General features: G+C 39.7%; 1 protein-coding gene across 1 annotated transcript in view; it reads right to left on the bottom strand.

Annotated features, from left to right (window-relative positions):
* Positions 1 to 20511, bottom strand: part of CDYL (chromodomain Y like) — a 108456-nt gene extending 87945 nt beyond the window's left edge. Inside the window, exon 1 of the mRNA XM_075744964.1 lies at positions 19934 to 20511. Within this exon, the coding sequence (XP_075601079.1) occupies positions 19934 to 19957 (24 nt within the window). The 5' untranslated portion in view covers positions 19958 to 20511. The remainder of the gene's footprint in view (positions 1 to 19933) is intronic.
* Between the last annotated feature and the right edge of the window lie 3480 nt (positions 20512 to 23991).

Here is a 23991-nt window from a genome sequence, read left to right as displayed (position 1 = left end):
AACTCACAGGCAACCATAAATCTGGCATTTCCTCAATCTAGAGTGCCTGAATTTGTGACGTAAATAACAGTCTTTTTACGATGTGGTATAAAATCTATAAAGAAGAAAAAAAAGATGCTCAGACATAGTCCTTGCCCTAAAGAGCTCACAAAGTTCCTCCTTGCAGGGGTGCAAGATTTTTATCAGATTTATCAAGTATATAAGAACAAGGAGCTAACCTAAATGTGGTTTATTTATATGCACATGTCTTTATCAGGCAAGCAAAAGTAATTATCACATAATTTGGTGGGAGCTGAACTTGAAATATCTCTTTTTTTTTTTTTTTTTTGTGGTAACACATAAGCATTGCCAGTTAACTGTATGACAGAGCAGACTGGGTATAGTTTCAATTATATCATATCATTATTTTTTTTCTTTTTGTATCAGTCAAATAGTCTTTCTAAAAAGTGTCAGATTAGTTATTTGAAATGTTATGGTGAACTACCAAAATGTGTCCTAACATAAGGATCGTTTGTGTCCATGGCTACACTTCCCAGTTCATTTCCATGAATAATACTCAAAGGCAGTCTGGTCTATTCTCAGCCTGCCACCAAATCATCATGCAAGTTATCATGAAATTTAATACAATCGTGCCTGCCTTCCTTTTTCCCACAAACCCAATAGCATGTGCACAGGCAAGTGGTGAAAAGAAGAAGGAAAAGATTAGGCCTGACCAAATTTCACCATTTAGATACATACAGTGACTATACTCACTAATTGCAAAAGTGGAAAAGAAACCAAATTCACAGAGCTTTTCACTCTGTGCGATTCAGAGTTGTTTCTCCTATTTGGGTCATGTTTTCCTAAAAAGCATGAGAAGCTAAAGCCACATTACATGGAAGGGCATGGTAATTAAAGAGGTAAGATGCTTGTTTTCTTCCCAAAGGATGCAGTACACATGTACATACACAGAGTAAGCGTAAACTCTATAGCATGTCCCAAAGAAATCATACAGAATTTAGATACACAATACACAACCTCAAGAGGCATATCACAAAATGACATTGTGATGCCCATTTTTAAAGTTAAAATAGATTTTCCTTGATATATCATTTTCCATTAAAAACATCTTTGAAAAATGAGATATTTTAAATCTAAGCATAGGTCTTGAAAACAGTATTTCATTCCTTCAAATATTTTTCAGTAAGATCTTAATTACATTACTAACAAATCTTGTGAACGGAAGAATCTTAATTTGCAAGACATAATTTAGGCACAACTTTACTCTTATAAAGCACTGAAGTAATTCAGAGACCTTTATCACAGTAAACAAAAATCACTGTTCAAACCAGAAAAACCTAGAATTCAGGAAATCAAATTAAAGATTTTCTGATAAAGATTTTAGATGCTCAAGTCAAACCACTGAAAGAATCCGGACAAGCTCAAAAGTTACATATTGAACTCAAATTCTACTGTAAAACTGCCATTAAGCTGGAATATTTTTATTTATTTTTAAACTACAGAAGTGTTCAGGAAGAAACTTTTGGAAAACTGTATCTGTGCCATTCGCAGAAAGTAGGATTTTATAGAAAGCCTTAACTTTTTTTTCCCCTTGTCATAACAACCTTCATTCTACATGCAACTCCAGCTTTTACCCACAGTTACTCCGATGCAATAATGCTTCTGGAGTTTAACAAAACAGAACACGGCAGATAGTGATAACAAGAGACAAAAATCTACATCTGGACTGTTAAAATCAATATAGAAATTGCACAAAATAAACAAAAACTGCAACAAAAAGGGATTCTGACACATTCACCTCTACATTCATCAAAGAGAAAGACCTACTTAGTCTTTTTTACATGGTTTATGAAGTAAGTTGAAGACTAAGCTCAATAGCTGTGACATGGTTAAAAATAGCTGTACGGCTTAAGCATGGCAACTCATACTGCTCCACAGGAAGAATTATTCTCCTGGTCAAAATATTTGCCTTTTCAATGAGCTGAACTTTCAGGTCATCTGTTAACAATGTAGATTCTTTCCTGTCTAGAAGAACTTTATTGTCTCTCCTTTAACAAATAGCAGGGCATTGTTCCCAACTGGTTGCTAATTCACACAATTATCATGTAAAAAATCTTTCGAAATGCTATATAGAAGATATATGCATTGCTTAGAGAATGGCTTATTTTGATTTAATAAATCTCATATTTAATTCCTCTATATGTGTACAATAAAATTTACACTCATCTTTATTATATCCTCTCCCCAGACCTCCAACCCTCCCTTTCCCGTCTCTTTTCAGCCTTCTCTTCAAAAATACAGATGCACATTACAACTGAGTACAGGGTGCCTTTCATGCTGAAAACACTTTGGTCAGATTTTGTAGATGACCTGTGTGAGCGATGATCATTTAGTTTGCCTTTCTGTACAACAGATAATTTCACTCCAAAATTCCTGCATCAGGCCATCATATTGTGCTTGAACTAAAGGCATCTTTTTGGAAAAATTTACAGCTTTTTATATCACTGACATATCCAGAACATCCTTAAATAAACTGTTCTGATAGATAACTGCCTTCGGGTTTAGATTTATTACATTTCTAGAAGAAATACACCCAAGTTCAGCTTTCAGCTCCTGTATTTTGTCATGCCATTGCCTACTACACCTAAAGGACTGCTCCTTCTAAAATCTTTGCCCCATATAAGTACTTATAGGCCATCAGTCACTTCCTGATGTTCCCTTTGCTAAACTAAATACACTGAGCTTCTCCAGGCTCTTATTATACACCCAAGTTTGTTCACTTACTTCTTTTTAAGGTTTTTTACTGTCCTTGACATGTTTTTCTAAATCTTTTTAAGTTTATCTAGGTTTTGGGGTTTTTTTGCATCTTAAGCTCAGATAAGATGTAATTTTCTAACACTGCCTCATTAGAGCTATACAGGAAAATAAAAGCACACCTAATTCCACTTGAGATCCCCTATATCCATTCCAAGGGACCGCAATGTGCATTTTAGCTCCTGTATCCTCTCACTGAATTACTCCTTTTGCAAGTACTACTCTCCATCCTACATGTATGATCTTACTGTCTAGACAGATATATTTAGCTATATTAGCATATGTTGAAATGATCCCCATTAACTAAGTACAGACCATCCCTCACACTTATTAATCTATCAACTTTTTGCACGTATGCATTTTACCAGAGATTATATTCTATTTTCCTCCAGATCATTATCCAAATCCTCAAAGCAATGAGCTGTGAAAAACTATAAAATCCAACATGAACGTCCTTCATCTATTACTGCTTTATGATCTGTCAATTAACTAGTTTGAAATGTATTTAATACGGGCCATGTTGACTTAGCAAAGAGCTAGGTTTTAAAAATCAGAATACCGTGCAGTACTGCATCAGGTGCCTTATGAAAGCTTACTATATCCACATGAGAGTCTTTGTCAACCAAAAACTTTCAGCCTCAGAATACAGAAATAAATACAGACAAGTTCTAATCATCATGAACAGTTAGGCAAGCAGTGACTCTGCTTTCTTCAATTTTCTGTTAAGCAATTCTCATCTATGCCTTTCCACAGTTCTTTCTGTGATCACTATCAGCCTGTCCAGTCTAGAATTTATGTTATATCCTGGTCTATCCTATCTCATTTACACGTCTACAACATTTAAAATTAAAACAAAACAAAATACAAACCCCAGTACTTTAGATATCTTCAGTTAGTTGGGTTTGTTTGTTTGTTTTAAATCCTGACTCCTTTAGACAAAAAAAAAATAAAAAAAAAAATTGTTTGTTCCTACCAGAATAAAGAAATATTTTTTGTAAGTCACTGTAAATTGTGAAAACAACATCTAGATTTTGGCCAGAGAACAACAGTATTCTGACTCAGAGCATGTGTTTTAAAGAATCAGAGAATAATACTTTTTGCAGTATTTCTGTCTCTTCTCAATTATTATTTCCCCTATATAGCGGACACATGTCATTACTAGCATTTTTTTTCTCTCAATAAATAAGAGAATTTTCATGTTGTTCTTAATCCCACTGATAGAAGGTTTATGATTAGTGTCCATATAATGTACTATGAATGGTCTTATCATTGTGACAGCTAATAGCCACTACTGCTCCTGGCATTTTCTCTGGATCTTCACTCATTTGAATCTTCACCTCCAACTTACTACACTATGACAGTTTCATACCTATCCCTAATGACTTTTCTTTGTAAGAATTACAAATCCCCTGGGTAGCTTTTATTATTAAGTAATAGGAATTTGAGACAAAATTGTTTTCTTTATATTTTCAGTAAAATCTGTATTACATTATTTTTAGGAAATAATCCTTTTAGAAAAAGTGATTACGTATTATTGGCAAGGCCTACGCTGGATAGAGCAGATTCAAATAAGCAATGGTAACTATCAGTGCTGATTGTTTTCGTGGAAGTAATCTTATATGGCATTTCATTTTTGTCAGAAGAGTAAAATTGAAGAGAACAGAATTTCTTATTCTCAGAAAAGGATAATGAATGACCTGCACAAATTAGAAATTCCAGGAAAATTTTATTCATGATCACCTAATGTAATCACTCTGAAATAACTATGTGTAGTTTCTTTGCATCTAGACATATAAAGAAAGATTTCTCTGTCACACGAATTCCAGGAAAATGTGCCTTTATCTCTATAAAAAGAAAGTTCAGACCTTACAGAACTTTCTGAGACAACTTTCTATCCTTAAGCGTACCCTATGCCTCATTGCTTTTATCTTAAAAATAACATGCAATGTTTTCATAGAATCACAGAATGGTTTGGGTTGGAAGGGACCTCAAAGACCATCTAGTTCCAACCCCCCTGCCATGGGCAGGGACACCCTCCACTAGACCAGGTTGCTCAAAGCCCCATCCAACCTGGCCTTGAACACTTCCAGGGATGGGGCCTCCACAACCTCTCTGGGCAACCTGTTCCAGTGTCTCACCACTCTCACAGTAGAGAATTTCTTTCTAACATCTGATCTAAATCGACCCTCCTTCAGCTTAAACCCATTACCCCTTGTCCTATCACTGCACTCCCTGATAAACAGTCCCTCCCCGGCTTTCCTGTAGGCCCCCTTCAGGTACTGGAAGCACCAGGTACTTTTAACCCTTGCTTTCTGGGTGTAAAAACCCCCCAGTGCCTAGGCCAGGCTGGCTGTTAAAACAACGTCAGAATTGAAACACAGAGGGAAAAATGGAAGGGGCAACAATGATGGCCTGATTGTATAATTTGATTCTCCTCTTTTTATAAAGTGTGGCGCTCAATAAAAACTGGCATAGTGGAAGTCTGTTTGACTTAGTAATTTTCACATAAGTAGTCTAAAGCGTTTGTTGTTTGGTTTTGGTTTTATTTTGAATACTTTGTTGGCAAGTAAATAAATTTGAATATATTGGATTGAGTTTCCAGATGACGATCAACAGAATTTTTTAAAAACTGACTGCAATCTTGTTTTGTACTTTTAAGTTACTTATTTAATTATTGGTATTTTTTTAAGCTAAATGAAGGATCAATGCCAATGGCTGGCAATGCCATTAAATTGTACTGTTTAAAAGCAAAGTATAGCTTTTAAACTTATTGCTACATGCACCTGTTAAAACAATGAGTCATCTGAATATACATTCACGCAATCTTAATTTTTGTGTGCTACACCTCTGAAATAACCAATATTTTAATCTATTTTATGTTTTCAAACTGCATACAAATGCAGACTACATTTGTAATAAGTATATTAAATCTTTTTAATAACAGAAAATTGTCTTTAAAATGCTGAATACATAATTTAGTCTTTTTATCATCATGTTTAACATTTAGAAATAATACATTTCTTAATTATTAGCTACCTCTAAATAATTGATGGAATATTTTTGCTTAATATAAACAAAATAAGGAGCCTACACACAGAACTGAGAACGTTGGATTTGGAGCACTTAAACTACCTGGCTGCTTCCTAAATTCTCACTCAATTACTATTGTTATGCTCCCAAATCCTTCCTTAATACAGCACTAGCCTTGTAGTGTTCACTATTAGTAGATATTATTCTTTCCTAACCAGTTTTTATTTATATATTGGAAGGAGTTAAAGAGCAACACAGTTCACTTTCCTTATCAGTTTTCCCACCTTCATGTAAACACAGTCAAAGTGAAAATAATTTGTTCCCGCCTGTGAAACTGAAACCAAAAGTAATTAAAGCATAAGTTTTTCTACCCAAAAGATATTGACAGTACTTATATTTTGAATTTTAATTCCAGTGGAGGGGCTAAAAACAATCTTTATGAATACCAGCATTTTAAATGAAATGCAGCTTAAAGTGAGCGCAACTACTAGGAGACATCCTGTCCCACCCCACTCCCTGCCCACTCGGTGAATAACCAGAATCCTTAGCAATAAATGATACTTTTAACTATGCTTGTATGACACCCCCATCTTCAAATTGGGTTTGCAAAACAGCATCAGAGCATAATTATAATATAATCAAGGTGGACAGGGGAAAGACAATACTGCACGGCTGCAGAACTTTCACTGCTCCTGTGGCACACCAAAAGTAACAAAAAGTTCCAGCAAGCTTTGTAACTGCTGTGCTTAAAGGAAAATTCAGGGAATTGTTAATAAGTAGCAGTTCTGCAGCACTGAGAAGTAACTGGAATCCCAAATTGTTGCAAGCACGAGTTTTCCACGTTCACATTAAAATGTAAGCGTAATCAGCCACTAAAACCATGCAGCACAGTGTCTTCCACTCTGAACGGGATCACCCCATCACTCGGCGCAGCCCGGGCACACGGGCTCGGCGAGTCAGCACAAGCCAAGGGTGAGAAGCCGTGCAGCCACACTGCAAGTCAGTCCAGCAAGTTGATCCAGCTGAAAATTAAACATGCAGTTTGACGGATTCTTTTTTTTTTTCCCCCCTTTAAACAGAGCCAAGTCACTGTTGCAATCATCCCCCCATATCTACCTGGGTTTTTTCTCCTGTCTCCATTCAACCACGCCGTATATTCCTGCTCCTTTACTTCAAGTAGCACCTCTTGGATTTCAACCTGAGTCAACCAGAAAACTGCCAGAAAACTATTTCTACAAAAGCAGTCGACAGCCTTCAGCTAGACAGGCTTCCTTAAACACCATTCACCTGGCCCAGCGACACAAATCAGTGTCGGTGCAAGGGAAGGGGGAACAATAAGCGGCTTGCTGGAGGGGGCAGCGGTGGCAAGAAGGCTCACAGCACTTATATTTGCTTAACCTGTAGAGAACAGAGCCCTCAGACTCCCTGTTGAAAGTGGACAAGGAACAGATAGTCTCCTTCCTTATCAAAACTAACTTTTAAACATCACCCCACTGAAAGAAACACTAAGGGAAAGAGAAGAAAACTAACACAAATGCTGTCAGGAAACACAAAGTTCTTCACCCCGTCTCGCAGCTCGCTCGCTGAGGCTGTTCTTCTGCAGACATCACTTGGTGGCTCAAGTCTTCCTGGCAAATATGTGCATGGACATGTACTGAAACAGACTGAGGAACCGATTCAACCAAATGAACATTTTTGGAGCCAGGGATTGTTGTTTGGTTGGTTTTAATTATGACAGATCAATTTTTCCAATCCTCTTAAGATGTGGCCAAGCTGCCTTTGTGGTTCACGGAAGGAACAGCTGAGTGGTCAGAGGAAAGACCTGCTAAATGAAGTCTAAATAAAGCACTGCCACCCAAACACCAAACATCTTCTGAGATTTAAGGTAAAATGAAGTAAAATACAACATTTATGGTTTAAAACCATAACTTAATCAGTTACTGTCACTCAGATAACAAATCTTACACCACAGTAGCTCAGTGCTGTGCCTAAACACTTTATACCTCAACAGCACAATCCCTTAACAACATTCACCTACTAACATAGTTTCCAGTCCTGAGGGAAGGCCTGTAATGAACGAAATGTTGGGTATTATCCTGCATTAGGTTCAGAAGACGGTAGAAAAAAAGGAAAAAACCCTCAGTGCTTAAGAGGTCACATTTAAGTATATTTAACTGAACTGACTAAATTAACCCACCTAGCCTTTGTAGAGAAAGGGGATGAAGTTGCTGATCCAATGACCTTCTAAAGGAATTTCACTCAGATGGTCTGAATGGCCTTCTGGATGACTCTCATCACTGATTACAGAGGATATCAAACATAACACTGCATGCTAGTTAAACACATCTCTGCAGTTAGCCCCACCAAAAAAATCCCCCAAAAATGAACAAACAAAAAACCCCTGAAACCCTCACAAAACAACATTCTCTCTATAAGACTCAATCAGCCTGCTCTACTTTATTTTAAGACATTCTGACAATATATACTTGGAGTGGAAAAAAAAACAAAAACAAAAAAAAATACGGCTTTATTCTGCTAGTGTATTGGCTCAGTGATTCAAACTTTGTCAGGGAGATGAGCAAATGATTAGCAATCATATCTGAGTGATATGCTCAGGGCTAGGCTAACTATGACAGAAGAGAGAGAGAATTACATTTTTCAAGACAGTATTCAGGTATCCTAATGATGAGATCCTCCGTTTGCTCCCAACAGCCCCTGCCTACCCATCTTTCTATGAAAGATAAGGCAGTTCTAGCAGGATATGCCTTTCTTCTACTACATAACAAAGTTCCAGTTTCTTGCTCAGAAAAATAAAAATCATCCCTACATTACAATCGATAGACAACTGATTGCACACTGAAAGTGTCCTTTTCTGAACAAGTCAGACGGAAAAAGATTTTTCTTTTGGTGGTTTGACTGAAAACGAGAGAGACAGATATTGGGAAGATGCTGGGAAGTAGAGCTCAAACATTTGACAAAAGGGAGAAATGAATGAAAAGGGGGCATTCTTTTAGTGAAAAGTAGAACATAAAATTATCACATGGTTCCACAGTCCAATCACTACTTTCTTCCTCCCCTTCTCATAATTCACTATATCTCAGTATACTTTAAGACTTTATTCAGCATACGAAGATCTAAAATCCCTTCCCCCAAATGAATCACTTCTATTCACATCTTAATTCAAGCTTTACAAATATAAACAAGTGTACAGAAGAAAAGTAAAAAAACCAAACCAAATAAAGCATTATTTTACTAATGGAAAGAATAAAACCACATATATATATATATATAGGTTAGAATAATGACTCTTATTAATTCCTATTATTTATGAAAATGTCCATCATGAACAACCAAAGAAGCCAAAGGACATTATTTTTACTTGACAACAAGAATGTCATAATAAAGCAAATTATTTTGTGTGCATGCATGGATTCAGTTTTGTTATGTTTAATAGCTTTGATTAGAGATATATATGTTCAAGTGCAGAGGATTACATTCTTTAGAATAAACTAGGTAATTACTTGAGTAAGAACTTTAATGTTATAATTCAATTAATATTGAATATATTCAAATATCTCACAGTAATAAAGACAGGACCTTCCCATTTTACAGACCGGTACCAGTAAAGAATGATTAACTAAGATAATATTTTTTTTAGTGCAAGTTATCTCACACTATTTAACTGTAACTTAACAGCTGTCCACCACTGATTGCTTTTCATGAGTATCAAAAGGTATGAAGAACTAGAGCAGAACAATTTTATCTGGATAAATGGAGGAAAATAACATAGGAATAGGTATAAATGAGTAACAGTAAAGTTTCATCTGTCACTGTGGGTGGATCAAGACTTAACATTCATGGGGACAGAAACCATGTGCCATGCTAGTGCTCATTCTATCTCCTCACTAAATCCGTATTTTGCCACTAATGGCAGCAGAGATAACCTCCAAACCACTACCTTATTCAATATGCTTGCTCGGCATCGCACCAGTTTCAGGGCAAAAATGAACTTAAAATTGAAATTGATCCTTGTAAAGAATTGGTTTAAAGGTAAGATGTTTTAATGATTTATCTCAATAAGCATTTTTTAAAAAAAAAAATCTAATAAAAGACAAACTACTCTGCTATTAAATCTTTACTGATAAGAAAGTAGAGAAGCATGGAACGGTTTGCATACAATTAAGACACCTGTATCCTGCTGATGAAAAAATGAGCAAGATCCCATCTTTGTGTGGTTTTAAAGATTTGTGAAGTAGTAATCCTTCATATCCAACGGGGGTTCTGTACTCACGGACATAAGCTGACAAATCAACAACTGCTTGATCCACTGCCTTCCGTGTTGTAACATTCCTACAATGTCACATCTCAAAGAAGCATCCTTAAATACAAAAATTTCCATCTTCTCATTCAGAACCTAATATTTTATTCTTGGGCGGTTTAAATAAATAAGCACAAATCTCAGGAGATCTGATGAGTACAATGTGGGAGAGAGGAAAAAAAAAAATCAATTAAGGAGCTGCCCTGATACAAGAGAGATGCCTCTAACACCAGTGAAATACAATCTGAAACACTGATGGATCTTTTGAAACAGGATGCTACCTTATTTGCCATCGGCATCTGGGAAAAAAATTATTTGTTGTTATTGATCATCATTCCTTGATGGCCTAGGTAAAAATACAGCTTTTTCCAATGTTAATTCTCTGGAAATCATGCTTCTCAAAAGTCATATAATAATAAGCTCATCCTAGACTCCTGTATTACATTGTCTTATGGATGTTTTTTCCAAATTAAAATGAAATAGAGATCAAGTGTCGTTTCCTCTCCCACTCAACACATACCCTTTTGTATAATCAAATCAAAACATGAACTATATAACACTAAGCATATGAACCAGACAAAGGGAAAAACAAACTTGAAAACAATTTCTAAGCTTGGCTTTAACCTTCTTTAGCTATGTACGTACACTATAAACAACCTGGTGTGCACTGACAATTTAAATTTTAACTTTGAAACTTCTGACCTTACTATATCATAACTGAAAATTGATTGACTCCTCTAAAACTGTACTAATTAAAAAAACTTCCTTTGCCCTGGGGAATGTTTGGACATCTGGTTATTCCTTCAGCTGCAAAGGGTGGTGGTGAGCTCTTCCTACGGACGCCTCGGTCTTCCTGGGGGAGAGGCTCTACAGCGTCACTTTCAGGAAGCATTAGAAATTGTTTAGCTGGAAATGCTCACTCAACTGACTGTCCAGTTGCTTTGAATACATCTATTTAGAATAACTATATTTATGACTTAATTCCACAGAAAAGTACACTAAGAACAAAAGCTCAAGATTCTCAGTCTGATGTAAACATCATTGTTTTCACTTTCTTTCTGTTTCTTTGTTTTTAGAAAGCACTGTTAATCAAAGATGAAGTTTGGTCCTTATCTGTCACCCAAACAAGTGAGAAAAAAATGTGCCAGTCTTGAAAACATGAGGGACCATCTAAGAGTTACAGTACAGAGTTACTGTATGGCAAAAAGCCTACACAGCAAGAAAATCTCTTATTTTTCTTCTCTTTAAGGAAAAGTTTTCCATTAATCTTCCCAATTGTAGAAAGATTGTACTCCAGTACAATCTACTATGGTTTATAATTACACTCACAAAATAGTATTAATTTCAAATAATGAGATTAATTCCTAGAATTTGATATTACAATTTGTTTTATGCTGTGGCCGTATTCCTCTCTCTTAAGTTTTCTAGACCAGGACTCTACTCATGCAAAGTAGTTCTCTAGACCTTATTTTGGGATATAGGCCTTAAGCACATGACATTTCCACCAAAGACTTTGCAGGTATTTAGAGCATACACTGCTGATGACTTCAGATTTTGCTCAGAGTTGGTGTTTTGAAAATTAAAGTTCAAGTTCATACTTTACTGTGTTCACTAACAGCATGGTTATGACTCAGAGAAGACCTGTAGAAATACCTTAAGCTATACCATTTGAAGAAAACCCTAGCAAGCGTTTAGAAACAATGTCTGAAGAGAAATGATAAAAGTTTAGTCTGACACACAATCCTGCTAACACGAGCGAGCAACCTGGCAATCACGCCGTACTCCTGCTTACATCATGCCCTGCCAGGATCAACAGAAACACACAAGGCACCTCTCTCCCCCCCAGATGTGCCTGTCTTTGCCCGAACGTGCAGCCGTGACCCTCCGGCAGATGTGCGCAGGGAATGAAGGTGGGCTCTGAACATCTGGGGAGCTCGGGTCATGCTGCTGGCATTTTATAAACAAGGCTTAAATCTGCCTTGGTCTCAACAAAGCCAGCCATGAAAGCTCCCAGTGATTATTGCTGTGCCACGTTTCCCACTTTTTCCCTCTACGGTAAGATATTATGGACCCGTGATAGGAATCAGGATGCCGAACTAGATGGACCTTGTCTGTCAGCACGTATAGCCTTACACTCTCATTATTTCTCAGAGACACAATCCCAGGTCTGTTAGTTTTAACCTTGTAAGTGATCTAGCCACTAAAATATGACGGAAGAGTCACAGTGTGCTAGCACGAGCTATATTTTATACATATAATGGGGGACTATCAGGTGCTGAAATCAAAACACAACAAACAAGCCTGATTTAGCAACTAGCCAAACTATAATCCAGCTAACTTTCCTAAAGTTACTTTAAATCGTTTTGTACCCTTCATATATTACATTGTTACTGGTAACAAAAATATTATCAATATACAGACAATGTTTCATTGAAGAACTGCCTTTTGTGGAAAGAACTTCAAAAACTGTAGACTTCAGAATACCTACTGAATACAACATTCAAGACATCACAGTGTCAGGGAAGTATTTTGGAGTTAAGATATATTCAACACTCTTAAGATTGTACCTGAATGGTTTCTCTACATACATATTTACAAAATGTACATCTAACATTTTTCTGTGATAAATACATCACAACGTACTTCCCATAACTTGCTTTAAACTGTGGCATCTTAAAACTAAAGCAAAATATTTTATTATTCCCTAAACCAAGTACATTTCCATAAGCCAGTGTTTTACAGGAAGTGGAGATCTTAGAGAGGTATTTAAATATCTTTGCAAAATCACTTTTAGAAAAAATACAAATTGACACAAAGTCAATTTAAAAAAAAAAAAAGAGAGAGAAAGAAAAAAGTACATCTCCTTCCTTCCGTGTTCATCCAGGATGCTCAATAAAACCCTGGATTTTGAGTTTTCAGATGCTACTACGAAAATCAGCAAAGATTGAACATTAAGACTTAATTTACTTAAAAGCTGTGAAGCTTTCAGAAACTGTGGGGGCAGAAGAGTTGGAGAGGCACAACTACAAATGTGGTTAGGCCACTTAAAACACATACCTTATCTTTCCCCACCAAAAAAATGAAACAAACAAACCATCAGACATAACATGGCCAAGAAGTGAGATTTGATCAGAGCTGTACTCATTTATTTTATGCAGTGTGATTATAAAATGTGAAGCCTCACTGAAGAATCACAACTGTTACAGTAGTTACTTTGTTTCATTATTCAATGAAACAAATATATAGTTAAAAGATATTTAGTAAATAGTTGCTTCATTTTGCATTTTATGCTAGCAAAGTGGCTTCAAAATAATTTTAAAATGCAAATCTATGGTTATATGGAGAGAAGTTCAAAGAAATTATTTCAAAGAACACAAAATTCTTGCGTGTAAATATAAAAAGCCCATCAAAAATTAGAAAAATAAAAGCTCTTCTTAGAGAGATACTACGGCTTTGGAGAATACATTGCATAATGAAAAATACAGAACTTTCATTTTTAAGATATTTTGTGGACTAACAATATACTGTCAGAGAAAGCACACAGTACATTTAATATGAAAATTATTAATGTTTTCCTCAAAGATAAACAAAATAAAAAACCCCAACAACCCTGTATTTGTTGACAAATAAGTTCATCACATGCCATCCAGCCATCCAAAACCTCAAAAACACAGAAGTAGTTAACAGGGAGAGACTTGTGCATCCCTCTTCACCTTGCCAATACGGTCTGTGGAGCTCATGCTTCCAACAGATACCCCAAAATAATACATTGCCCAGTAACACCAGATTTGGAGTTTATTACAGAAGAGTAAGAGTGCCATTATAGGCCCGCATATCAGTTATATCCAACAGATCTGCACATCCAGTTAGCACATATTTAAGAAGTCATTCTGCTTGTCAAAGCTTTGTATCAAATTAAGTGGCGTTTGCAAGCGTGGAGTATTTCTCAGAGAGAGATGAAACCGCAAGTGTTAGTAACTATTTTTTTCTACTGCTTTGGCACAGGTCAGACACGCTGCAGCAGTCAGGAAGAAATGAAGCTGCACCTACTGAGAAGTCAGAGAGGGACACGGCATCGCTGACGCTGCTCCAGCTACACCAACCTTCCAGAGGAACAAGGAGCTGTGGCGTGTCTCGTTAAGTTCTTTGTGTCTAATAATTTATCCTCATTCAAGAGGTACTGAACCTCTCGCATAGCGGAAGCAACCTTCTGCGATAGTATAGTGTTGTAAGGTGGAAGTAATTATTCTGTAACTCTAAATGTGACTGGCAACACATTAGCCAATCTTCAATTGACCAAAAAAATCAAGAAATAAAATCACAGTCTGCTGTCAGAGACTGTGAAGGTAAAAATTATAAGAACCTTACATGCTTTGTGGATGGGGCATCTCTCCCCCTCTCCTGCTTCCTCGCCCTCCCATTCTTTTTGTCTCTGGTGGACACGGGCAATTCAAACCAAGTTACATAGAAAAAAAAAAAAAAAATCGTAATATGCCTATTACATATACATGTATGTACAAAACAGTCTTGTGCATAAAAACTGCTAAACCATCTCCTGATCTGTGAATCGTTCACGATCCCACAGAGGACCCAGGCAGAACTTCACTCCTTTAGCCGCGGGAGTTGGAACTCCGGGAGCAGCCACCAGAGCCCCGCCAGGCCAGGGGCACCGCAGAGGGCAGGGCGCACCGGGGGAGGCCCCGGGGGCTCAAGCGTTTCCCCTGGGCACCAAACCTCCTCGGTTCTGTCTAGAGCTCTAGGACAGGAGAAGAGAGAGAACTCAAGCTGGCAAAAAGCAGTGAGGCAAGGGGCACGGAAAAGAACAGAGTTTCTTGCACTAAACGTGGTGTCTCCATTCCTGCAGTGCTCTTGCATTAGTGCTCTGGTTTAAAGAAGTGAGAGTCACCAAAGGGGGATGAACAGCTAATCATCAATTCTATTTTAAGTCAGATGTACAGTTCCTAAGGGGTGGAAGCAACACAAACAGGTCTGATGAAAATTCCTAGTCTTGTTTAGTTGGCTAGGGTTAGTCAAGCAAGTCTTAGTCTTTTACCTCTTCCGAAACAAGCAAAAACATTTGCACCACTTGTCAAAATAAAATCGGAAAGATTCAAGCATTACAGCTCAATGACTGTAAGACCCCCTTCATGAGCAAATGTCACTGATGTTTAACCAAGATCTTAGGAATCAGCACAGCAGAAACAAGCAACAGAAGACAGATCCGAAGATATTTTGGACTTCCTGCAACACAGGTTGAATAAAACCAACCCATTTCAATGGGGGAAAATGGCTATTGCCCAAACAGGCAATTCTAATCTGTTGTTAATAGCGATTTTTCATCAAATAGCCATAAGAAATTACAACAAACTCCAAGCTGCATACTATAGATAATGGGTTTACCCTTTCAGTTAACTTAGGCAAAACAAATGTTTAAACTTTCCAGTAAATGCACACAAAACATGATGAAGATCTGGTCGCTGCAGTGTTACTAGGGCTGTGAGAAAAACTTTGATTTTAAGTGGGCAATTCCCATGCAGTATCAAATTTTCAACTAAATGACAGCATTTCTCCTTCAGTTTTCTATACTCTATCATTTAAAAAACTAGCACAGTAGCTGAAGAACAGCCCACAGGATCACTTTTTTTGACTTGTGGCCACTATTGTATACACAAAGTTTAAATTTTCATGGAATGCGTGTCTTTGGGTCTTACTTATTAGGTGATCAAACTTGATGTATAGCCTAATGCAAGGCCACAGAACTTCTGCCAGTTGCTCCTGAAATTAGTTTCGGTTTGTAATTTCACTGTATCTGTATAATTTAATGTCAAAGACTTTAGTTCTAAAAATAAAACCAAAAATACTGAATCATCATTGAAAGTGAAGTATCACCTTGAGAATACTAGACACAGGGATGAAAAAAATGCATATGTATTTTATAAGACACTTGAAGAATTAAAAAAAAAAAGGCATTTTTCCATTCTATAAAACATACAAAAATGTATCATGTTGGACTACAGGACTTTAAATATGTTAACCTGTAATATTTTAATGGAAATCGATTAAGTCACCTTAAAACCCTAGGTTTATGAGCAATGTCAAAGTGAAATACAGAGTGAAGAAAAGACACCAATGCACAGGTGCACTTGCAAAGCTCACACAAACTGTTTTGTTTACTTCTTGGCCAAACCCAGTAAAACTGTTTTGATATGAGTAGCAATCACGGTCCAAGCCTAACTACAGTTACGCAAATAGATCCAGTGGGCCATGTACACCATCAGCCGCACCAGTAATTCTCAGAGAAAAGATGGAAATGCTTGGTCATTTGATTAGATACAACCTCCAACAAGCAGAGAACTTCAATATATTTCCACCACAATTAGTACAAGAGGAGTTATTAAGTTTTATAAGAAAGAGACTCTTCCAAACTCAGCACAGCTTTAGTATTTGTCTACCAACCACCATTTGTTACTTCTGACCTGCTGGCTAACACGCAGTTGTTCTGGGGAGTACTTTTATGGGATCCCTTCCACATTTCATCAAACAAATTTGTCATGCCAACCACAACGCAGGATGACTTCAATCCCAGACATCATTGCCACGGTCTGCCAGAGGAGGTCGACTGATTCAACTGCAGAGAGAGCAAACATAGTTTGCTTCCCGATGAACTTTCTAAATGAGGTGGGTACCCTACTTCTAATTACGTCCGTGAAGACAATGAGAGCAATCAACAATCTTTCAATGGGTAGGAATCAGTCAGTAAAGCAAAGCAAACTGATCACAGTGTAAAAGAAAGTAACCCTACTATTTGCTCAAGCAGCTGTACAAAGATCTTTCCGAAAACCACAATAATGCAGACAGCAGCAGGCATCCACAAAGAAAGATGCCGTAAGATGTCAACACACATTGAAACAAATTTTGGGGAAAAAAAACCCTGACAGCACCTTTTCATATGTTTTCCTTTACGTGTCTTGTTCACCAGTTTCTCCATGTCTGTCCACCTCACTAACATGTTGTCACTTGAAGAATCAAACTTACAAACAGAAAAACTATGTTATTCACCTCACCCACAGAGGTTGGCGATATTACTATTTGTTTCACTTTCCATCTAGAAAAAAGACTCTCTTCAACATTTTTCAGTAAGTTTCATATTTTCTTCAGATTTTCTCCCCCTCAGAAAAAGCAGGCAATCATTACCATAACCTCTAAAATGCTCAGAAGCAAATGACATACAGGATATACAGCCAGCCCAACAAAGTCATCTTTCCAGTCCATTATTTAAACGTTATTTAGCGTATTTAAAGGCTTCAATCTTTGAATTCCAAATCATTGGCCTATAGATTGGCTCCTTCCCTCCAGAGATGGTATCCAGAGTAAAACTAAAATCATCCCACAAACAAGTGAATCCATAAATATTTTTTCTTAAAAAAAAAAAGTAACTTACCTTCATTTTTATTGTTTATAAGAGGATTTCTCATTTGTATTTTGGAAGAACCATGAGACACATCAGCAGGATTAGTTGGCATTCATACTTAGTCTAACAATCACAGATAGATTATACACTCTTTTTGATCAAGACACAAGATCAAGATTCAGAAGGAAAAATGGAAGTATAACAAATAGCACTGGATTTCAATCGCCAGATTCAAAGAATTGTATGGCATGAATTACAAAAAAAATACCCATGAAGCAGAAGTAAAACCTCAGTCAATAACATGAGCAGTTCACAGAAGGGTTTAAATTACCTAATACTCAACATTTCAGGTCAACTTGCAGTTATGTACTTCCCAAATTAGTGTTCACTATATTTAAATTATTTATTTTATGATTTTCAGGCATGGCTATAAATTTCATTACAAGATAAAACTTGTGAAAAATGAACAGCAATTTAGAAAAAAAAAAAAAATTGCAAGAGACAGCTTGACCACATCCGAGTCCAAAAGCATTAACAATTTCAGCGTCTCAGATAAACTTTGCACTTACACAATTAAAGAATGTGTCTGATTTTTAAAATAAAAAAGTAGTTTATCACTTCAAGCATTTTGCAAAAGAGGCTTTTGCCCGACGGACATCACATGCTGCCTGCCCAGTGAGAACGGCCACGCTCAACAGACTACTGAGCCTTTCGCACAAGTCAACAGTTCAAACACAACTTAAGACAACCAAGAAGAATAATGAGCAGTGATCACTCTTAAACTCAGTCCAAAGCCCAGCAAATAGAACTTTTCTGGTCATTTTTTATGCCTATCGAAACTGATATCCCATGGTCCATCTTTGATCAAAGACAGTGACGCACAAAGAGCAAGTATTGGCCACAGCACAGTCTATGGGCCCAACTCCACAAATCCGACAGAACTTTTTCCGAAGTCAAAGCAAGTTTTTGGCAATTCTTTCACATGCAGAGTGGTTCCTAAATTTCTCTCCTACTTCCAGGGATGATCCCTTCAAGATTGGCTTAAGCCACATTATGAGGATGGGGAGACTTGCCAAAGCAATTAACCATTTTATCTGTCTTGAGAATACAGGCCTTCAGTCTTCTAGTCTATCAGTTCAGCATCTCCACTCGGCAATCAACTTGCTTAAAACATAAGCCCACCCCGGGGCACCTTTCACTGGCTTCTACGGGGTCTGCTCACCCACGGCAGCACAGATCTAACTCCATTAACGGGAGACACACGTGCACCAACAGTACAGTAAGACATCTTCTTCTGTCAAGTGTCCTGAAGGCTGTCTGTCTCCCTTTGACCTTAGCCTTCCAGCCTCTGGATATAAATATTTTTGTATAAAACACTGCCTGAACGCCTATTAACTATGAGATAAAAGCATTTTTGGTTTTGGGTGGCCACTTCTTTACCCAAAAGACAAGAATGGCTCCAAAACAACAACGGCTTTTCACTCCCAGGGATGACTTCTTGCAAAAATAAAAACAAGGAAGTTAAATCCAAGAGAACCATAATGCTTTTCAATTAAGGGCAAGGATGTGAAATTGCCACACATAAGACAGGAAATTCAAAGTTAGGCTGTCACCTCATTCCCTTCTTCACCCCAAAACCTTCCTCTCCCGTCAGCACACCCTTTGACCACCTCCCAAGCGACGAGTGAAGGATGGCGTGTCAGAGCCTTAACTTTGAATCTTTTTGGCTTCCCTCGCAACCTTAACCGTATCGTTAGAGCACGAAGAGCCGAAGAGTTTAAATTTTAATATTTTGCATCACCGCAGCTTACTGCATGACCAAGGCACAGGATGGTAGCACAGGACTTTGGTACAGACACAAATCCAGGAGGAAAGCCCCTCTGCTTCCCCCCCCCACCCCCCCCGGACACATGCAATAACTCGGCTTTGCACACATTTTTGCACACCGCCGGGCTCGCACTTCGGCGTGCTCACTCCCGGAGCAAGTCGCGGCTGTCAGCGCTGCTCCCCACCATTCAGCACCCACCACCCCCCCGCTTCTCCTTCTGGAGTCAAAGTGTAGTGTGAACGTGGGGCGGGGGGGGGGGGGAAGCGCAGGCCACGGGTAACACTTTGCCGTCTCCTCCTTTCAGTCACATTTCCGTCCTCCTCCAGCAAAACTGGGGAGGGAAGGGGGGGCGGGGGGCCAGGCTGGGCAGGGGGGGACACACACGCAGGCGCTGGGCCCAGCGGGAAGGGGCAGCCGCAGCAAGAGTGGGTGACAAGACCGCCGGCTCTCCCGAGAGCAACAAAAAGGCGGGTGGGGTGGGGTGGGGTGGCCGGCGGGGTCGGGGGCAGGGCCGGCGCTCGGGGGCTGTTACCTCGTAGAGTTCCTCGGAAGCCATGCTGGGGAGCCTCACAAGGTGGAGTTGGGTGCTGGTTTGGAAATACTTTGTTTCAGTTGGTGTCCGTGTGGCCTCCTCCTCCTCCTCTTCTCCCTCCTCCTCCTCCTCCTCCTCCTCCTCGTCTTCTTCTTCTTCTTTTTCTTCTTCTTCTTCTTCTTCTTCTCCTCCTCCCTCTCCCTCCTCCTCTTCCCCTCCTCCTCCTTCTCCTCCTCCTCTTCTTCTTCCTCCTCCCTGCGCGTCTCTCTCCAGCGCAACTAGCAGCTCCGCTCGCTAAATGCCAGTGAGGTGCTCCTGCTGCTGCTGCTGGCGGCGGCGGCGGCGGGGCTGCGCGCACGGCAGCTGCGCAACTCGCTTGCTCCCGGCTCGCGTTCGCTCTCTCGCCCTCGCGCTGCCTCTCGCACACCCCGGCAGGCCGGCACGCACGCACGCACGCACACACACACACACACACACACTCTCTCTCTCTCTCACGCACGCACACACACACACACACACTCACTCGCACTCGCGCACGGCGGCGGCGCCCCGCACCCCCACCCCTCCGTCCCCCGCTCGCTCGCTCTCTCCCTCCCCAGGAACACTAATCGAGCGCAGAGAGAGCGCCACACGCAACCACTCCGCCTCGGCTCCAGCCGCCCCCGGCACCATCCTCCTCCTCCTCCTCCTCCTCCTCCTCCTCCCCCCCCCCCCGCTTTGATCTCCCATTGTCTGCTCAGCTGAGCCCGGCGGCTCGCGGGGGGCGGCGGGGCGCGCGCCCGGGCGCGGGAGGGGCCGCGCCCGGGGAATCGGGGGAACGGGGGGCCGCGGGACGGGCGCGGAGTTGGGAGAGGCGGGCGTGGAGGTGGGGGGCTGGGACACGGGGCCCACGCACGTGCGGAGCCCTCGTCGCTTCCCTGAGCCCCCCCACGCTTCTGACCCCGCAGCCCCCGCGCTCGTCCCTCTCCGCGCCCCCACCACGCCTTGTCCGGACCCCACGGCCTTCCCAGCCCGGCTCCTCCATGGGTTCCGGCCAGTTCCCAGTCCCTTGCCCTACTCAACCACCACCGCCTGCCTAAGCGACCTTGTAATGCGTCCACATGCATTTTTCCTGTCCAGACTTAACTCTGCTGAATGCCTTTGCCATCAAAGAGTGAAGGACATGGGCAAATCCACACGGGAACCGAGCAGCCCTCAATGATGGTTGCCAAAGGCACATACGTGGCTTTACATTGCCCAACTGACCGTGTTCGCAAAATCGGGAAGGCCCCACCAAGGCCTCCCTGGCATGATGGGTCACCAGAAAGCTACTGAGTTGTTGGCTTAGAGTGTTAGTTATACGACACAACTTGTTCTTGTCACCTCATATGTCATCTGAGCGTACTTCACAGGAAATTGTGCAAATAAGGTGCCGTATAGTAAACCATTAACTTGACTAATTGAAGGCATTGTTGCGCAATGTAGATGTGATGAGTTACTCCTTCAAGAGTGAATGCTGCAAGATGGTGTTTCTGATCTCATAAGAGCTGAAGTGGGGGATAAAACCAGTGTCAGGAGTGTTTCTTGTTCCATAACACACCAGGAAGCCATACGCTGCTGCAGAACAGCACAAGTTAAACAGAGTTCACCATATTTGTGTAATCAGCCAAGCCAATGACTCAACTAATTTTTGATCTTTACCTCTTTTTTTCTTCTCCCCCCCCCCACCCCCCCCCACCCCCCCAAGTCTTTCAAAAATGCTTCTGGAAGGCCAAGAAACTTCTCAACGTTCTACTTTGATAAACAAGTTTTTGGACCATCATCCAGCAGGTACCCATTTGGAAAACGTTGATCCATTTCTGGGCTTTGGATGATTTATGTGGAAAGAGCTGGAGATTCCTTTCTCAGACTTGGTTAACCTGCCCATTTTTTGTGACAAATACATCATGTCTCCTAAGTCAGCATCCTTCTTCTGGATAACTTAAATGCTTGTGCTGAGCTGCTAAATGGACATCATTTATGCAGATAAAACATCTAACAACTTTCATACATTCCATACCTTCCTAATTAGTCTATGAAAAAGTTAGAACTGATCTGTATTTAAACCACTTCTTGAGATCTTCAAGAGCTAGCCTGAATCTAAGTGATGAAAAAGGGTTTTGCTCGGTAACAGGAACATTGACAGAAGGATAGGCCTGTGTATGAAATGGAAACGGTTAAGATCTAGGAACTCTGCGACTGCCTTCTAGAGGTGAGCATTTAATTACAGTCCCTAAAGTGTGGTCTGAATCCTTTTTGAGCTGTACTCAAGCATACCATCACTGTTGTAGCCACCCTTTGAAGGACAATCTTTTGAAGTAATTGATACTCATGTTTTAACAAGGAGGTGGCAACAGTGGTTGCTGAAGATGTTACTTTGCCTTGCAAGGCATAAGAATAGGACATCTTAGTTTGTACTAGGAGTCTTACCATTGCAGTAAATCAGGTCTTAGGTGTTTTGCTCTTCTGGATAACTGAAAAGAAACACAGTTCATCAGCACTGTTCTATTTTTAGTACTTCAAGGAAAAAACAAAAGCTCAGAGTTATTACTAATTTTTAATGTTTCAGTCACACTCCACATTTCATCTTCAGTGAAAGAAGTTCTTCTTTTACGCATATTCATTGCTTGCATTGCCATTAACTCTTCTTTGCCTTCTGTTCTAACCTTTTGTCCTCGTTGGTTTATAAGATTTTTCAGGAGAATCAGCCATACTATTAAAAAATACCATGCGATAGTGCTATGGTTCAAGCATCTGAGAGGTACCAGATTTTGTGACCGCTGCCCAGGTTTTGCAGTTAGATTTTGCTACACCAAGTTCCATGATAGCTTGCTCTCATCTTGCTTTCTCTAGAAAAAACCAAGTTGTCCAAAAGTTGTATGGTGAATTGTTGAGATCACCATTTCCTTCTTATTTCTGAAGGTGTTTCATACTTTCCTCATTGAGGCAGGATGTGTCAATTTTGTATCAATATTTTGGTTGCTGAAACCAATCTTCCTGCCAGCTTCCTAAATGGCTTTACTAACACTGCATATAAATGTTTCTAGTAGAGAAGTTGTATGGAATACAGCAACGGAGCAGTCCAGGAAGAGCGGAAAGCCAGGCCAGTTTGAGTTTTAACAGTGGCAGCAAATGTTTTTAGAGGTGCTTGAAACAGCCTCAGTTAATCCAGCTTTGGAAAGAATCAGACAATGTCAGCCCGGAAGGAAGTGTTACCATACACATACAGTGCTTCCAGTTTAAACTGGACAACTGCCTATAACGGCAGTACTGGTAAAGTCAGGAGGACAGTCATTCTTCTGTTTAGCAGAATGAAGAATGTTCTAATTTATGGGCAAGGTACAGATCATGGAATCAAGTTCATTTGAAAAGTCAACTCCATTTTGACCTCACTGCGTACCATTGTAATATCTATAAAGATCTTCATGGGTGCTGGAATAGCTGAATTTGAAATAGTTTTGGTGGTAGGCCGCAGCTGGCTGGAAGTTGCCAGTACTGAAAATATCACAGAGATCTGTATTAGATGGGAATGGGTCTACATCTCCAGGATTTGCTCTACCCAAGGGATCGCAGCCATATTTGATAAGCAGATATTTATCCACAAGATCATAACTCTTGATAATAAAGCGACTATCAGTAACTTGTGATTGGTTATATTAAGGTGATTAACTGCCTGTTAGTGACAGTGGGGAGTAGGGCTTGGAAATGAAGCATTTAGTAGTTGAGATACAGTCAGTGATTAGCTAAAGGATTTCAAAAGGTGCAATTGATATGGCTAAATGTGATGGTCTACGCTGTAGGCATTAACATCTGATTAAATCATCCAATGCTACTTTTTCACAGCCAACAAAAAGCTAGTCAGTGTAGTCAACGGAATTCACGGCATGCTTCATCTCATCCTAAAGTAGATGCCTATGTCTGGTCAGATGACTTGAAGTCTAAATTTGATTTACTTTCTTGACTGGATTTTTACTGATTGGAAGTCTGGCACCTATTCTGCAACTGCCTAAAGAAAGGTGAAGTAATCCTACTCATGTTTC

The sequence above is a fragment of the Balearica regulorum genome, chromosome 2 (genome assembly GCF_011004875.1).
Source record: "Balearica regulorum gibbericeps isolate bBalReg1 chromosome 2, bBalReg1.pri, whole genome shotgun sequence".
NCBI classification, from domain to species: domain Eukaryota; kingdom Metazoa; phylum Chordata; class Aves; order Gruiformes; family Gruidae; genus Balearica; species Balearica regulorum.
The sequence above is the reverse complement of the archived record's forward strand: the minus strand, read 5'-3'. Positions and strand labels throughout refer to the sequence as shown.